Source organism: Hyaena hyaena, unplaced genomic scaffold (genome assembly GCF_003009895.1).
Source record: "Hyaena hyaena isolate Hyena2069 unplaced genomic scaffold, ASM300989v1 scaffold_723, whole genome shotgun sequence".
Taxonomy (NCBI): domain Eukaryota; kingdom Metazoa; phylum Chordata; class Mammalia; order Carnivora; family Hyaenidae; genus Hyaena; species Hyaena hyaena.
In genome coordinates this window covers 422,173-439,898 of record NW_024081356.1, presented here as the reverse complement: position 1 = coordinate 439,898, position 17,726 = coordinate 422,173, and the positions used below count along the sequence as shown (strand labels likewise).

The 17,726-nt window shown below is 37.1% G+C and overlaps 1 protein-coding gene across 7 annotated transcripts in view; it reads left to right on the top strand.

Moving 5' to 3' along the window:
* The window catches only part of FAM13B (family with sequence similarity 13 member B), a 78,697-nt gene that overhangs the window by 9,818 nt on the left and 51,153 nt on the right, over window positions 1–17,726 (top strand). For all 7 annotated transcript variants that reach the window (XM_039217902.1, XM_039217901.1, XM_039217900.1 and 4 more), the window contains exons 2-4: window positions 10,185–10,351; window positions 11,629–11,820; window positions 12,538–12,750. In XM_039217902.1, coding sequence (XP_039073833.1) covers window positions 11,664–11,820; window positions 12,538–12,750 — 370 coding nt within the window. In that variant the 5' untranslated portion in view covers window positions 10,185–10,351; window positions 11,629–11,663. The remainder of the gene's footprint in view (window positions 1–10,184; window positions 10,352–11,628; window positions 11,821–12,537; window positions 12,751–17,726) is intronic.

Here is a 17,726-nt window from a genome sequence, read left to right as displayed (position 1 = left end):
ATGTATTTTTGAGAGAGAGCGAGCGTACACCCCCGCAGGTGTGAGAGCGAGTGTGGGAGGGACAGAGAGAGAGGGAGACACAGAATCAAAAGCAGGCTCCAGGCTCTGAGCTGTCAGCACAGAGCCTGACTCGGGGCTTGAACTTGTGAACTGTGAGATCATGACCTGAGGAGAAGTTGGACGCTCAACTGACTGAGCCGCCTAGGGGCCCCCTTACCTTTTAAATTGTAGTGCTCTTGTAAAAAAAACAAAACAAAACAAAACAAAAAACAAAAGTCACTCTTTATACTGATACTTAGTGTGAAGAACTAATTTACCTGATAGTCACTGTGACTTAATGGAAAATCATGCTACATTAGTGGACCAGTGACACTGGAGTGTATGTAAGAAAAGGGAACTCATTGGGAGCCGCCTTCTAGTACATTACAGGCTTACCTTTTTAATCAGGAGACAAGCATTTCAAGTGTCACCTTTCCTCATACTTTAATAAGGATTACATATCTCTGTGCCACACACTTTGCTGTTTTTCATGTATTGATGTGTGAACAGTGTAGAACTCTAGTTCTCACAGATAGCTCAAGAGGTTATCCTTTGGGGAAGTTTTTTCACTTAAACTAGGAGACTAGCTCCAGGGAGCTCATGGTCTCCTTGACTTTTTGAATCAGAATTGTGGTGGCTTTCCAAGTAAATGTGAAAGTAGTCTTTTGCCTTTTTAATAGTGCTCATTTTATTTTTATTTAAAAAATGTTTATTTTTGAGAGTGTGCTTGTGCACAACCAGGAAAGGGACAGAAGAAAAGGAGACAAAATTCCAAGCAGGCTTTGTGCTGTCACTGCAGAGCTCGATGCTGGGCTCAAACTGACGAATTGTGAGATCATGACCTGAGCGGAAATCAAGGGTCTGGACACTTAACTGACTGAGCCACCCAGGCGCCCCTATTTTTTAGTCTTATCTTATTTTTAAAGTAATTTATACTTCCAGTATGGGGCTTGAACTTACAACCCTGAGATCAACAGTCACATACTCTGCTGACTGAGCCAGCCAGGTGCCCCCAGTAGTGCTCATTTAAAAACAAAATTTTTTTTTTTAATGTTTTATTTATTTCTAGGGGAGAGAGAGAGAGACAGCGTGAGCAGGGGAGGGTCAGAGAGAGAGGGAGTGACAGACTCTGAAACAGGCTCCAGGCTCTGAGCTGGCAGTCAGCACAGAGCCCGACGCGGGGCTCGAACCCACGAACCACGAGATCATGACCTAAGCGAAAGTCGGACGCTTAACCGACTAAGCTACCCAGGCGCCCCATAAATGGTTTCAGTAGCGCTCATTTTAATGTTTTGGTTTTATTTTTTTATTATTTTTATTTTTTTAATGTTTTATTTATTTTTGAGAGAGAGAAAGAGACAGCATGTGCAGAGGAGGATCAGAGAGAGGGAGACACAGAATCCGGAGCAGGCTTCAGGCTCTGAGCTGGCTGTCAGCACAGAGCCTGATGCGGGGCTCGAACCCACGAATCATGAGATCATGACCTGAGCTGAAGTCGTCAGACGCTTAACCGACTGAGCCACCCAGGTGCCCCTAATGTTTTGTTTTCTTAAGACTTAAATTACTTTCATTAGAAGGATGTGCAGTTAGATCCAGTAGCGAATTTTAGCATTACCATTTACAAATTTTGAAGTTTAGCTGAATGACTTGAGGCTCAAAGTACTTTCAGCTTTTATATATGTAAAAGGAGGTTTTACGTATCTGCTTCATAGCATTATTCTAGGTTTGAGAAATAATTTTTGAAGTACTTGAGATACTCCATGAGTAATAGTTGCTTTTCCTTCTTGATTTGGTTATCTTTGGTTATTGTTATTGTGGAAAATAGGTATGACAGCCTTTTTTGATGTTTTCTTTAGTTTTTAATCACTTAAGGTGATGTCCCTTCTTGTAATTGGAATAGACAGTATTGTTTCTTGTTTATGTCTTTATGCAACATTTATTTGAAAAACTAAATTATGTGTCAGTCTTGGGGTGAGGCCTTGAGTGTTACAAAGATGAAATGACAGTCTTCTGCTTTCACTGATCCTCTCTATTGAGAGCCAGCTATACTTTTAAATTCTATGAGACAGTTGCTAAAAAGGTAAGGGTATATTAGGAACAAAGGAGAGGGGGAACTGTCTGCTTAAGAAAATTAGGCAAGGTTTGACAGGAAATTGGAGTTGGAGTTGAAGATCAACAGAATTTTGATGGTTGGTTATGGCATTGAGTTAGACCTCTACACACAGAAAATGGTATGTGCAAAATCTGAGCGGTGTGGACTGTGAACTTCAAATAAATCAAAGTGTTGCTGGAGAGTAGGGAGAGGTGGAAGAGTGGCAAGAAGGGAGATTTTACTGGTAGTTGAAGTAATTGTATGTAGGTTATGCAGTGGAGTTTGGGGTTTTGCTGGTATGGCAGCGGTTCTTAAATCTATGTGTTATAATCACCTGAAGAGTTCATTAAACATAAAGAGGCCCAGGCCATGCTATCAAGGATGCTGAGTTCAGGTTGTGGCTTTGCACTATGTATATTGAGCAAGACCGTCCCCAGATGAAATTAGAGAAACAGTGCTGTAGGTCACTGGTCTCAAAAGTGAGGTACTGGCACTTTTGAGAAACGTAAGTAATGTAAGTATGGCTGACCTATAATGTGTTAGTTCCAGGTGTTCCACATAGTGATTTGCCATTTATATACATTATGAAATGCTCACTGCAGTAAGTATATTTACCATCTGTTATCAAAAAGAGTTATTACATTATTATTGATTGTATTCCCTATTGTGTACTTTTCATCTCTGTAACTTTGTAACTGGAATTTGTACCTCTTAATTCCCTTAAACTATCTTGCCTATCTTCCCACTTCTCTCCCCTCTGGTAACTACTAGTTTATTCTGTGTATTTAAAATGAGTCTGTTTCTGGTTTTGTTTGTTTTGTCTTTTAAATTCCACATACAATTGAAGTTGTGTGGTACTTGTCTTTCTCTCTGACTTACATCACTTAGTTTAATATCCTCTGGGTCCATCCATGTTGTTGCAAATGGCAAGATCTCATTCTTTTTTCATGGCTGAGCAATATTTCATTATATATACCACATCATTTTTATCCGTTCATTGATTGATGTGCAGTTAGATTGTTTCCATAACTTGGCTGTTGTATATAATGCTGCAGTAAGCATTGGGGTACATGTGTCTTTTGAGAATAGTGTTTTTATTTTCTCATAAGTGACTTCACTGGATTGTATTGCATTTCTGTATTTAATTTTTTGAGGAACTTCCATACTGTTTTCCCTGTTGACTGTACCAATTTACTTTCCCACCAACACTGCAGGAGAGTTCCCTTTTCTCTACATACTTGACAATGCTTGTTAATTTCTTTTTTATAACTAACCATTCTGACAAGTGTGAGATGATATTTCATTGTGGTTTTGTTTTGTTGTTTTTTTTTTTTAATTTTTTTAATGTTTTATTTATTTCTAGGAGAGAGAGAGAGAGAGACAGCGTGAGCAGGGGAGGGTCAGAGAGAGAGGGAGTCACAGACTCTGAAACAGGCTCCAGGCTCTGAGCTGGCAGTCAGCACAGAGCCCGACGTGGGGCTCGAACCCACGAACCGCGAGATCATGACCTAAGCGAAAGTCGGAAGCTTAACCGACTAAGCCACCCAGGCGCCCCTATTTCATTGTGGTTTTACTTACATTTACCTGATTAGAGTGATGCTACCCATCTTTTCATGTCTGTTGGCCATCAGTATGCGTTTAGAAAAATGGCTATTCACGTCTTCTGCCCATTTTTTAATTGGTTAGATTTTTGAGTTATGAGATCCTTGCACTATGGATGGGCAAGATGACCTTTTAAAGTGTGTTTGTGTGTGTGTGTGTGTGTAGCAGTAGTAGTAAAATCTGTTTTTGTATATTTTTTATAATAAAATTATTTTTCTACATGATTATACATATAACATGTATATTATTTACTACTCTACTTTAGTAATATGCATACAATATAAAAATAAGGGATGGACTCATAACTTTTTTCCTAATCAAAAAATTTGGAGTCTAGAGGGCACCTGGATGGCTCCGTTGGTTAAGCATCTGACTCTTGATTTTGGCTCAGGTCACAGTCTCACATTTCGTGGGTTCACGCCCCAAAGTGGACTCTGTTGCCATTGTGGAACTTGCCTGGGATTCTGTCTCTACCTCTCTTTGTCTCAAAAATAAATAAACATTAAAAAAGAACTGGAGGCCAGGACTTTAGGTAGTGGAAGACAGTTGAGAAATTTTGTGCAGGGTGTGGGAGATTTGGGTTAGATTTTAGTTTTGAGATTAGTGAGAGAAATAGGTGAGGGGACTTAGTCATGGGATTTCCTCTCCCTCTGGCTTTATTACTTTGTTTTGATTTTAATAGCTTGAAATCATGGTTGGAGGTTATAAAATAATTGACTGTGACCCTGAATCCCTTTTAAAAGTTTCTCAAAATGATCCAGGATATTTACCAATAGCTTATCTCTAGAGCACTTTTGTCTGAATACGTTAGTAAAAGCTGATATGAGCTGTATCAAGAAAAAATTAGTTTACATTTAGTGGGTTTTACTCTTTGAAATATATATGCTGTATTATCTAGTATCACAATTTGGCAACTGTAGTCTTACAAAATAGGCTTGATTCTACTGTTTATTGTAGTTTTGTAGAATCACCATGGAGGATTGTGCCCGCAAGTAGTATGTTAAAGTGCACTCAGATGAACAAGTCCCGAGGGATTAAAATTGTCACAAGCAGTTCATGCTCTTTCTTTCTTTTATTTATTTATTTATTTTGAGAGAGATAGAGCACAAGGTGGGGGAGGAAAAAAGAGGGAGGGAGAGAGAATCCCAAGTAGGCTCTGCATTGCTTTCGTGAAATGTTCAGAGCTTGCTAATGTGAAAAGCTGAACATATGGAGCAGGGGTAAATTTATTTAGTTCATTAACTTAGAATTGGACAGTGTAATTGTCTACAGACTTATATCTCTGTTCCCAAAGTTTACTATCTTTATTGAGGCCCAGCTCCCTGTTGGCTTTTCCCTCTTTGTAAACTAGTGATAGGGATTTTTTTTCTTTTTGGCATTAGCAATTATTGAGGTAGCTCTTTCAGATTTTTCTATGTAGATTGTGTCCTGTTTTGTGAAAAGCATTTAGGGCAAAAGTGAGCTTTTTTGTTCCTTTGTATTTATTTTGAAGGTAGAAGTTTCTTCACATGAAAATGACAGTTTATCTTGGCAGAATCTGCTCTTACCACAGGTTGCTTATTTGCAAAATGATAAAACTTTATTATTAATATTATAGTGGTTTGGTAAATTGTTTCCTTTGAAAAGACTTAGTCTTCATTAGAGCTTTAATTTTTTTTATGCTATACAGAAAAATTAGTAATTTCTAAATGTGCTGGGTAGCATACTGGGGCCAAGTAGGATAGGTTCTTGAAATGTGGTTAAAAGAGATGTTTTATTTTTCTTTTTTGTATGGAGAAGTATATTTTAAAAATGTCACCCTTTGTAATGAAAATAGTTTGGTATTAGTTAACTTACTAAAGTGATGTTATATCTTTATTTGTATGGTTTCTTTTTAATTTTTTCCTTTTTATTAAAATATAATTTTATGTGATAACAATTTATATACAATAGCATTCACCAATTCAAATGTCCCATTTCAATAAGTTTGATATGTGTAACTGCCACTACCACAGTCATGACTTAGAACATTTCCATCACCCCAGAAAGTTCTCAGTGTTTTTTGGTTTTCTCATCACTGAAATGGATATAATGAAAATATCTGCATCCATAGGATTGCTGTAAGGATAAATCAATTAATACATTGAAAGCCCTTAAAATAGTTCCTGGCTTATTATAAGAGTTCAGTTAATACTATCTGTTGGTATTTGTCCATATTAATTTTTTTCCCAGGAGTAGAATTTAGTGATTCATCACTTACAACACCCAGTTCTCATACCAGTAAGTGCCTGCCTTAATCCCCATCACCCATGTAGCCGATCCTTCCACCCAACACCCCTCCAGCAACCCTCAATTTGTTCTCTGTATTTTAGAATCTTTTAAGGTGTGCCTTCTTCTTTGCTTTTATCTTATTTTTCCTTTTCTTCCCCTATGTTCATCTGTTTTCTTTTTTAATTTTTATTTTTAAATGTTTATTATTTTTGAGAGAGTGCGAGCAGGGCAGGGGCAGAGAGAGAGAGAGCTCAGGCTCCAGGCTCTGAGCAGTCAGCACCAAGCCCGACCCGGGTCCCAAACTCAGAAACCACGAGATCAGGACCTGAGCCCAAGTTGTAGGCTTAACAGACTGAGCCACCCACGTGCCCCATCATCTGTGTTGTTTCTTAAATTCCACATATGAGTGAAATCATGTATTTATTTTTCTCTAACTGACTTATTTCGCTGAGAATACATTGTAGTTCTATCTCTGTTGTTGCAGTGTCCGTAGTATTGATGATGGTGTTCTACCTTTTTTATTTTTTAATGTTTATTTATTTTTGAATGGAGGGGCAGGGACAGAGAGAGAGGAGACACAGAATCTGAAGTAGATTTCAGGCTCTGGGCTGTCAGCATAGAGCCTGATGTGGGACTTGAACCTACAAACTGTGAGATCATGACCTGAGCTGAAGTTAGATGCTTAACTGACTGAGCCACTCATACACTCTGGTGTTCTACCTTTTATAAAAGCCCCTCTCTGCTAATTTTATTAGGTGTTTAAAACTTAAAAGAGTCTTTGCTGTCTGTTCCTATTATATATATATGTATATATAAATGGAACTGAATGGAATGCAGAAATATCTTGAGCCTTAGCAGAACTCAAGTTGATAGCGGGTATATGAAGGTACACTTTTGTGAATGTACCTATCACCCACTTTTATTGAAAATTGGTATTGTGTTGTTTTTATAACTTTGTCTCATGATACAAAAAATGATTTATTTTTTGTCAGTACCACTATTCTAGGCAACTGTCACTTGTATTTAAAATGATTTTGCTGTTTTAGGGGTGCTGACTGGCTCAGTCCATAGAACATGTTACTCTCGTTGGGGTTGTGTGTTCCAGTCCCACGTTCAGGGGTATATTGTACTTAATATTAAAAAAAAATCTTGAAACAAAATTCTTAAAAATGTTTTTGCTGTTTTGATTTATAATAAAATTTACCTTTGGAAATCGTTGGCTTTTTGAAAGTCTACACATTGTATTCCCTTGTTACAAGCCTTTTATTGATTAGATACTTTTGCATTTTATGGATTCTGTCTGCTATTTTCTTTGAGAATTGGAATTTGTAGTTTAAATTTAAAAAATTAATGTTTATTTGAGAGAGAGAGAGAGATTGAGTGCAATGTGCAGGCAGAGGTGGGGCAGAGAGAGAGGGAGACAAAGAATCTGAAGCAGGCTCCAGGCTCTGAGCTGTCAGCACAGAGCCCGATGCAGGGCTTGAACTCTTGAACTGCGAGATCATGACCTGAGCTGAAGTCAGACCCACAACCAGCTGAGCCACCCAGGCTCCCCTGGAATTTGTAGGTTAGACATCATATGAATTTTCTAAGAGTTCAATGACAAATTACTATAAACAGGGTAACTCTAAAACAACAGAAATTTTTTTCTCACAGATGAGGAGACCAAAAGGCTAAAATGAGGGTATAGGGAGGCCCTATCAAGATCCTTTGTCTCTTCTAGCTTTTGGAGGCTCCTGGTGTTTCTTGTCTTGTGACAGAACTCCCAGTTTCTTCCTCTTTTCTTCACACAGCCTTCTTCCCCTGTGTAGGTCTCTGTCCTGTGTTCTGCTTATAAGGACACCAGTCATTGGATTTAGGACTCACCCTAAATCCAGGATGATTTCATCTTGAGATCCTCAACTAATTACATAAAGTCCCTATTTCCATATAAGTTCACATTCTGAGGTTCTGGGTGGACATGAGATTTTTGGGGAACACTGTTGAACTCACTACAGATAGAGAAGGGAATAGTCACATGATTTAAGCTCTGAGAAGGAATGGGGAACAGGATTAAATAATGTCAAAAACGACTTCACAGTTGGCAGAAATGTTATTTCGGGCTACTCTCCACTCTAAGTGCGTTTGCAGTTTGATGGTTCCTGGTTTCTTTAAGACAGAAACACCGAGTACCCCTCTTAGTGATAACATAGAACTTGATTCTGACAAGACTCTTCTAATGAGTTTTATTGTACCTCAAGCAAATCCTGTTTTTCTTTATGTCTTGAAGCTATTATTAACCTGAAACCTGAATTTTAATGTGAGTTCATTAAACGTTTTATCCCTGAAGTTAACCTCTCTAAGAAGTCTTCTATAACTTAACTTTGAAGTTGTTTTTCAGATGAACAGGTTACATGTTTTAGCAGGCATCGCAGGATGTTGGGGAAGTAATCATATACTGAAGATTTGTTGTGGGAATGTGGTTTTCCTTTCCTTCTGTTTTTAATGTTCCTCCTGGATGTATATGGTACTAATAAGACATTTAGAAAACCACAGTGAATGATGATACACTTCTCTTGACCTGGGCTCTCGCTCTTTTTTGTTTTTTTTTTAAATTTTATTTACTTATTAAGTAGGCTTCATGCCCAACATGAGTCTCAAATTCATGACCCTGAGATTAATTAAGAGTTACATGCTTCAATGACTGAGCCAGCCAGATGCCCCAGACTTTGACTCTCTTTGAGCAGAGTGCTGCAGTGTAGTTTGCTGCTGAACTTATTAAAAGATTTTACAGTAGATTGTTAGAATTCCGAGAGAGTGATAAAACAACAATTCATAAATGAGACCAAATATTAAATGCATTGCCAAACAGGTTTCCCCTCTCTCTAGCCTGTTTGCTGGTCTTTTAAAATTTAATGCAAAGAAAAAAGAAAACTGGTTCGTTCTCTACTACCTGCATGTATTATCTCAGTTAAACTTAACAGCTGTGTAGGTATTACTCTTTTTTTTTTTTTTTTTTGGTATTACTCTTATATAAGGAAACCTAAGATTAGAGACATGGAGACATGGAAGTTGTTCAGGGTCACATCTGTAGGAGGGTGGAGTTAATATATATATATTTTTGAAATCTTACCAATATTGACTTTTTTTTTTTTTTTTTACAAATAGTTTATTGTCAAGTTGGTTTCCATATAACACCCAGTGCTCATCCCCACAATGGCCCTCGTCCATGCCCATCACCCCCCTTCCCCTCCCCCCCACCCCCATCAGTCCTCGGTTTGTCTCAGCATTCAAGAGTCTCTCATGGTTTGCCTCCCTCCCTCTCCCCCACTATTTCCCCCCTTCTTCTCCCCCATGGTCCTCCATTAAGTTCCTCTAATCCTCCTATACGTGCAAACATATATTTGTCCTTCTCTGCCTGACTTATTTCGCTTAGCATAACACCCTCAAGGTCCATCCACGGTACTACATATGACCAGATTTCATTCTTTTTCATGGCCATGTAGTATTCCATTGTATAGATAAACCACATCTTCTTGATCCATTCGTCCGTTGATGGACACGTAGGCTCTTTCCATGTTTTGGTTATTGTTGAGAGTGCTGCTGTGAATGTTGGGGTCCATGTGCTCCTATGCATCAGCACTTGGAGTTAATATTTTGAATATCAGCCTTTCTGGTTCTGTTAACTGCTCTTTTCCAGCATATGCTATTATCTCCAAACCAGAAAGTTTAGACACCTACATTCTTGCTAACAAAATATTTGATATATACAAGAAAAAAAAAAAGAAAGTACATGAGTACTGTTCCAGGCTTAGAATCTTGTCTTCAGTTCTTTGATCTAAAACTTCTTCTGAGTTTTATTCTGAGTATAAGGGGACATGATGGAGCTGGGTAACGTGTGTATGTGCTTAAATGAAAGATACATTAAGGAAAATGGATTATTTGAATGGGATAATCTCTGAAGATCTTACTGTTAAAAGATTTTCCTTTGCAATATTGTTTTGTTTTGTTTTTAGAAGAAAGATTCTTGTCCAGGTTAGCCATCATAATTTGAAACCTTGTGCAAGATTTTTGCCTCTAACTAGATCACAGGCAAATTTTCAGGTAGAAGAATGGTTTTCAGTGTAGGTACCCTCCTAAAAGGATTTCAGTGTTTATTCTAGTCACTTTTCACAGTTAAAAGATGGTTTGGGAAATGAAAAGAATTTTCTTTTTCTTTTAGATTAACTGCTGAAGTACTGATCGAGTTCTGCGTTTCTTCAATGAGGAACTACAGGCTGATCTTCTGCCATAATCTCAAACAGCCATAAATGACAAAAGAATGCTTGCTCAGTGAGGGTAGCTGGTGCAGAAGCCATTTTTTAAACTTAGGTGTTTAAGTACTCAAAGGTAAGTTTTCACAATGGTACTCCCATGCTGTATAAATCCACAGAAATTTTGAAGTTTATCTCCTCTTGCTGCTATTTGATTATTAACCTGAGGTTTTGTAGTTATTACTGGCACCAGATACTTTGAAGAATGGATCTGGCTTGTCTAAGGCTCTGTATACATTTCTGGCATTTTGCTGCCCCTAAGTTAATTTCTTTTGTTTCTGTAAGTTGAATGAATTGTTTCCCAGTCCCATTGTGATATTCTCTTGATCCACTGGGCACAGCTAGTATGTAATGTGTATAGAAGTTGTTTTTACAAACTTTAGAATATTGAGTAGATTTATTAATTTTTTTACTCTCATGTAGTGAGAAAGGAATTGTTTCTTTGGGGTTATGAAAAACACGGTGTCATTGTGTTCATTATCAACTTTTAAAAAAGGGTTTTCTTTGTTTTGAAAATACTCGTTGCCCACATAAAGAATGTTTTATTTAGAAAACAAGTTTTCTTGGGATTACTTGTTCTCTGATACTTCAGCTATTTGAAACATTGTTTTCTCTCACTGCTTTACTGATCACAGTTCTTGCAAAGTTAAGACAAATAACTTCCCTCTTCTCAACTAGATTGGCTGTGGAAATTTTTCTTTGAAATAATTAATGAAACAGCAGGTTTGATGAAAGAACATTCTCATTTGAAAGTTGATGACTAGAACTGAGAAATTTCTTGGATTTATAAAAACGTTATGGCTGCTCTGTCATATAGAAATAAGAACTGGTTAATCTTGTTCTTACTAGCCTATCATTTATAAAAAGTTATTATTAAACCATTAATTTATAAAAAGTGATTCTCTTGTTTTGGATGCTAACAGATTAAGGAGTTAGATGGGTTTCATATAGCACAGTCCAGGAATGATTGGGTTTGTTTTTTTTTTACTTGTGTCAATAAGCCTGGTCAGTAAAGGTCCTTTGGAGCTATGTTCGCCCCTTCATTTGTCTTTGGGACATTAATCCTTTGCTAAGTTTAATGATGAATTTGCCATTGTTTGATAAATACACAAATACTAAAGGCAATATTCAAAACTAACTATACAGAGTATAGAAAATGTTTGGATGATTGTATTGAGCCTCATTTGTAGAATGTTCTGTGAACCTGAAAGCTGGAGCGTATGTAATGATGAAAACACATTCAGGTGTAAAGCATTTTTCTGTAATTATTTTAATCATATTGTTACCTGTTGATTATTAGGTGTTTTTTGTTTTTTTTTTTTTGTTTTGTTTTTTTAATCTTTCATTTGGCAGAAAAGACAGCTTTGATTTCTGGCTGCAAAAAAGATATGAGGAAGAGCTCCTCCCCTTCCTTGAGTAACTGCAACTCCGATCTTGCTAACAAAATATTTGGAATTCCACTTGATGAGCTGCAGCAGGGAGGACATCCAGACAATGAGGTTCCGTTCATAGTCCGCCACGTTGTGGACTATATCGAGGAACATGGTATACATTTCCTTACCTTGAGGGCTAGGCTTTGTTTTAATAAACACAACTTACTCCTTTTGACCTTGGATTTCTTTCTTTCGGTCTTCTGTCTTCCTTTCTTTCTCCTATCCATCCTTCCTTCCTGCCTTTCTTTTCCAGTATGAAAAGTCCAAAATCTCGTAAGGAAGAATGTTAGTAATTTTTATTTAAAAAGTCATATACTTAGAAATGCCCAGGATTGGGGCGCCTGGGTGGCTCAGTCAGTTAAGTGTCCAACTTCAGCTCAGGTCATGATCTCACGGTTCGTGGGTTTGAGCCCTGCATCTGGCTGTGTGCTGACAGCTAGCTCAGAGCCTGAAGCCTGCTTCAGATTCTGTATTTCCCTCTCTCTCTGACCTTCCCCTGGCTCATGCTGTTTCTCTCTCTTTCTCTCTCTCTCAAAAACAAATAAAACATTAAAAAAAAAAGAAAGAATTGCCCAGGATAGAGCATTTTTTAGTGGGGTGGTGATAGGAATATTTTTAATGGCATGGGAGAGGGGTGGATAAAATAGAATAGCCCTCAGGACAGGGATAGTATGTTTCTAGATGTGTTTTTTGAAGGTATTTAGCCCAACCAGGAGAGCCAAGAAGGGCTTTGTGAAGTATGAATATTTTAAACTGATTGGAAAATGAATATATATGGCCATATACTTGAATTTGAAGCTTATTTAATTTTTGCCTTGAACTAATGTAGGAGGTCTGGAGCAGCAAGGACTTTTTCAAGTCAATGGAAATGCTGAGACAGTGGAGTGGCTTCGGCAGAGATACGACAGTGGAGAAGAGGTGGATTTGGTTAAGGAAGCAGATGTTCCCTCAGCTATTAGTCTTCTTAGGTTTTTCCTTCAAGAACTTCCTGAACCTGTTATCCCTGGCAGTTTGCATATTCACTTGATGCAGCTTTCTCAAGGTAGTATAATTTAATTCTTACCAATCCATCATTTACCATTAATCTCAGAATCTTTTTACCTCATAGAAATACTAACATGTTAACAGTAATTATAGTAGTTTTCAGATTAATATTTTATGTTCCCATTTGGGAACATGTGTTCTTTGGATCTTTCTGTTCTAGTCAAGGGAATGGCAACTTTTTAGATCCCTATAGTACTATTTACTTTTTATGATTGGTCTTAGGAAGCCTAAGATACAGGGTAAGGAGGAGGAGGAAAGGCAGGAGAAAAGAATAAAGAATAGGAGGGTTGGGAAAGAAGAGAAATATATATGAAGTTGTATGTTTATCCCTGGTTTGATAGAATTTGCTAGCAAAAACCAGAAGACAGCTTTGATTCCAGGTTTAAATGTTTATTTTTATTTTATTTATTTTTTTATTTATTTCTAGGAGAGAGAGAGACAGCGTGAGCAGGGGAGGGTCAGAGAGAGAGGGAGATACAGACTCTGAAACAGGCTCCAGGCTCTGAGCTGGCAGTCAGCACAGAGCCCGACGCCAGGCTCGAACCCACGAACCGCGAGATCATGACCTAAGCGAAAGTCGGACGCTTAACCGACTAAGCCACCCAGGCGCCCCTGATTCCAGGTTTAGAATGTACTTAAAGTTTATTCTTGGGACTCCTGCCTGGAGGAAATAAAATAATAAGTATTATTTATTTAATAAAATATTAAAAATTTTTAATGAAATAAAATTGAATATCACGACTCCAAGACAAATAAAGAGTAAAGGGTTGATTTTTTTTTCTTTGGTTAGGTTATTGGTGGTGACTAAAAGTAGGGCTTGGCTGGAATGGAATAGGAATGGGAAAAATAAAGAGGTAGGCAGAAAGGTAAGAAGAACCAAGAAGTGAGGAAATAATTCTGTTCCTAGAGCCAAATGGTATTTGTTGTATCTAATGGAGTGACATGTTTCATTATATAGGAAAGTTTGTAAAGTTGGCATGTAGTATTATATACATTTCTTGAATTTTAAAACTATATTTTGGCGTTTCTTTGTATTATGGATTCTCTTTAATTTTTTGAATTGGGGCTTCTAGAGAAATTCATTGGTGTTAAGACATAACTGCTTTATGCGTATCGCTGTCATAGCTAGCTGGATGTTGTATAATATGTGTATATCCTTAAGCTGTATATGTCAGAGAAGGAGGATATTCTTTGGAGTGTTTTTATCCATCTTTAAAAAAATCTTTAAACACCTTTGAACCTAAATTAGTGGGTATCTCTGATTTATGTCTGAACATCAATGATTTAATTCTGTTATTTTAATGTGCCACCTGAATTAAAAAAAAACCGATTTCAAAATGAATTGCCCTTAATGTCCCATTTTTTCAAAGGGTAAATTTACTCCCCACCCCCACACATACTACCATTTTTGTTTTCAATTTCTGAATCCATTTCTTTGACTTTTTTGTAGGAATTTTTTCAAATATTTATATTGAGTCATCTAGTCAGCATTTTGCATCCATTAAATATGTAATGAAACTGAATGTTTCATGTGTTAAATGAATTTTTTGAGTCCTTTGTTTTTAAAGTTACAGTGTTCTATGTTCACTGTATTAGTTGAATTGCAGACAAGTCTTTGTTTTTTATTATTTTTAAATAAGTTTATTTATTTTGAGAGAGACAGAGAGCATGAGTAGGGTAGGGGCAGAGACAGAGGGAGAGTGAGAATCCCAAGCAAGCTCCACACTGCCAGCACAGAACCCTATTGGGGGCTCCAATCCATGAACTGTGAGATCATGACCTGAGCGGAAACCAAGAGTTGGAGGCTCTTGAATGAGCCACCCAGACACCCCGCAGACTTTCTTTAAAGTTCTGACTATCATATAATCTTTCAGTCTTTGAATGAAAATTTATAAATGAGTAACTGGAATAAGATTTAATGGTAATAAAGTCATTGACTTTCATTCATACTGTCAGAAGCTATTTTATCACTAAGTTTATCATTTTGATTGAGGTTCATTTAAAATTATGACAGCATCGTGCACTGTTATTCATGGGATTACGGTATGCATCTTATTAATTACTGCATTGACATTTGCTTGTGAATGAATTTAAAGCATACAGAATTGCTGTGGCCCATATGTTTTTCATTGTTTTAATATGAGAAATCTGTTCTCCATTCCTCACTTATGTAATCATTAGCCGGTGTATTTATGCATACACACACCCACATACACTCCCCTTTCTTTAAGAGCTGTACAGAAAAAGTGTGACAGTACTTGACTTGAGGTGGAATTTCTATTTCTTTTGTAATATAATCTGTTTAATTTTATTCATTCTCCTTTAGTAATTTTTTGGGGAAGGTGTCTAGTAGGTCTCTGGATAAAGATTCCTTTCACCATTTCTTGTAGATGAGTACTGTGTCGGTGTTGTAATTGACATTCACAAATACATGAGAAGATTATTACTTTTTTTAAATGTTTATCTTTGAGAGAGATTGCACAAGCCGTGAGAGTGGGGGAGGGGCAGAGAAAGAGGGAGACAGAGGATCAGAAGCAGGCTCTGTGCTGACAGCAGAAAGCCCGACGTGGGGGGATTGAACCCATGAACTGTGAGATTGTGACCTGAGCTGAAGTTGACTGCTTAACTAACCGAGCCACCCAAGTGCTCTGAAGAGATTGTTGCTTTTAAGAACATGGAGAGAGCATTGTTGCAGTTACATTTGAGTTTGTGTTTTTTAAAAAGTCATTTTCATTTTCTGTGGTAGCAAGACACTGCATTGTGTCGTGTCTGGTATGGTTAGACTTTTTATTTAGACCAGAGTTTCACAATCTTTGTACTGTTGATATTTTAGGCTGGATAATTCTTTATTGTAAGGGACTGTCCTGTGAATTTTAGGATGTTTAATAAGATCCCTTGCCTCTGCTCATTTAGATGGCCATTGTCATCCCTTTCCCCCAAGTCATGACTATCATTCCATTCTTTGTCAGATGTTGACAACCATTGTTTTAGACCATAATGGTTTGTATTTGTCCACCTACTTATATATTATGTTTTGTTAGAAAACAAGGCTATCAGTTTTGTAAATTTATTGTAATATTTTCAAAAAATACTTCGGTGCTTGAAAGAATTGCTAGTCAGGAGAAACTTCTTTGATACATGTATATTTTTTCTGGATATGATTTAACTCCAAAGTAGGTTCAAGAGGAAAGAAATTTAAGCAGGTGTGTATTTTATAATTATATATATTTTGAAATGCTTCTCTGCCTTATTTGAAGACTTTAGAGGAAGCAGCCTGGGGGCACTTGGGTGGCTCAGTCGATTAAGCATCCGACTTTGGCTCAGGTCATGATCGCATGGTTTCGTGAATTGGAGCCCTGTGTGGGGTTCTGCGCCTGCTTGGAATTCTCTGTCTCTCCCCTTCTTTCTTTTTCTTCCCCTCTGGCGGTTGCTGTCTCTCTCAAATAAATAATTATTTAAAAAAATAGAAGAAGCAGCCTGGCAGGCATAAATATTTTTGTGTAGTAGAAGCGTGTACAATCAAAAGTAGAGCAACGTGGACAGTATTTCAGGTAAAAAAAGAGCATTACCCACAATCTTACCACCCCATTAAAGCAAACATTTTAGTAGTTCAACTTTTTTCCCCTGTTATTGTGTATTCATTCAGCTTATCCAACTAATACTGTTTAATACCTGTTGTATGCTAGGCAATCTTCCAGATTCTGGGAGTGCAGCAATAACAAAACTGGATAAAAATCTCTGCCATCCCAGAGCTAAAATTCTAAAGGACATAAGAGAGATAGAGGAGAAATAGATGATAAACATACTAAATATGTGTAGATGTCAAATGATAAGTGCCGCAAAGCTACGGAGGGTGTTATGCAGAATTTTTTAGTGTGGTGTTGTAGTCAGTACATTGATAATATTGCTTACTTACATTTTTTGAGTTGATAAACATGATTTTTAAAAAGAACCCTTTTCTGCTAAATGCTTAGGTTGTTAGCATTTCCACCAGCTGTAGACGTTGTTTAAAAAATATTCTAGAGACTCATTCAGTTAAGAATTCAAAGTATTGTATTTGAATGGACAGTTTGTAATATTATCAATATAGAAGAATTGTTACCGGTTGTGTTTTAAATTTTAGGTAAAACTCATGTGACAATAGCCTTTCTTGATAAGCTTAGGCTTAAGTGTGTTTTTTTTTTTTTTTTTTTTGCATTTGGTCAGTATCTTGACCATAACCTTTTACCTAGAATTTTTCTGGAAATTAATTTTAAGAATCTGAAGAAAAATATATAATAAAACATAATTGGGTTAATTTTCACTATTGAAGCATTAAATTATTTCATTCCAAATTACATTTGGAAGGTATATTTAAAAAATTATCTCTCCTAAGTGAGACCCTTACCAATCACCTGGGACGATACAAACCTAAGTTTCTCTTAATGAAAATTCACTGACATTATTCACCCAGGACCTAGCTTCTGTAACTTGAAAATTAACTTGATAAATAGAAAGCAACATGAGGTTAGAGAAAAACAATTAAGAAGTAGAATTCTTTTTATTTAGTCCTACTGATATTGCTGAAGTTAATGGTTCTTTTCAGGATGTTAGGGGAAGAAAGTTATTTACACCCTGTTCCTTCCTCTTTTCCCATTCATTCAAGTGGAAGTGTCACTGATTTTATTTGGTGGTTAAATCTTCGTTTACTCATAGTTGGTGTTGACTAGCGTTGGCTAGTGCATTTTGACTTTTTCTTTTTGTTTTTTTTTTTTTAATTTTTTTTTTAATGTTTTATTTATTTCTAGGAGAGAGACAGAGAGAGAGACAGCGCGAGCAGGGGAGGGTCAGAGAGAGAGGGAGTCACAGACTGAAACAGGCTCCAGGCTCTGAGCTGGCAGTCAGCACAGAGCCCGACGCGGGGCTTGAACCCACACACTGTGAGATCATGACCTAAGCGAAAGTCAGACACTTAACCGACTAAGCCACCCAGCA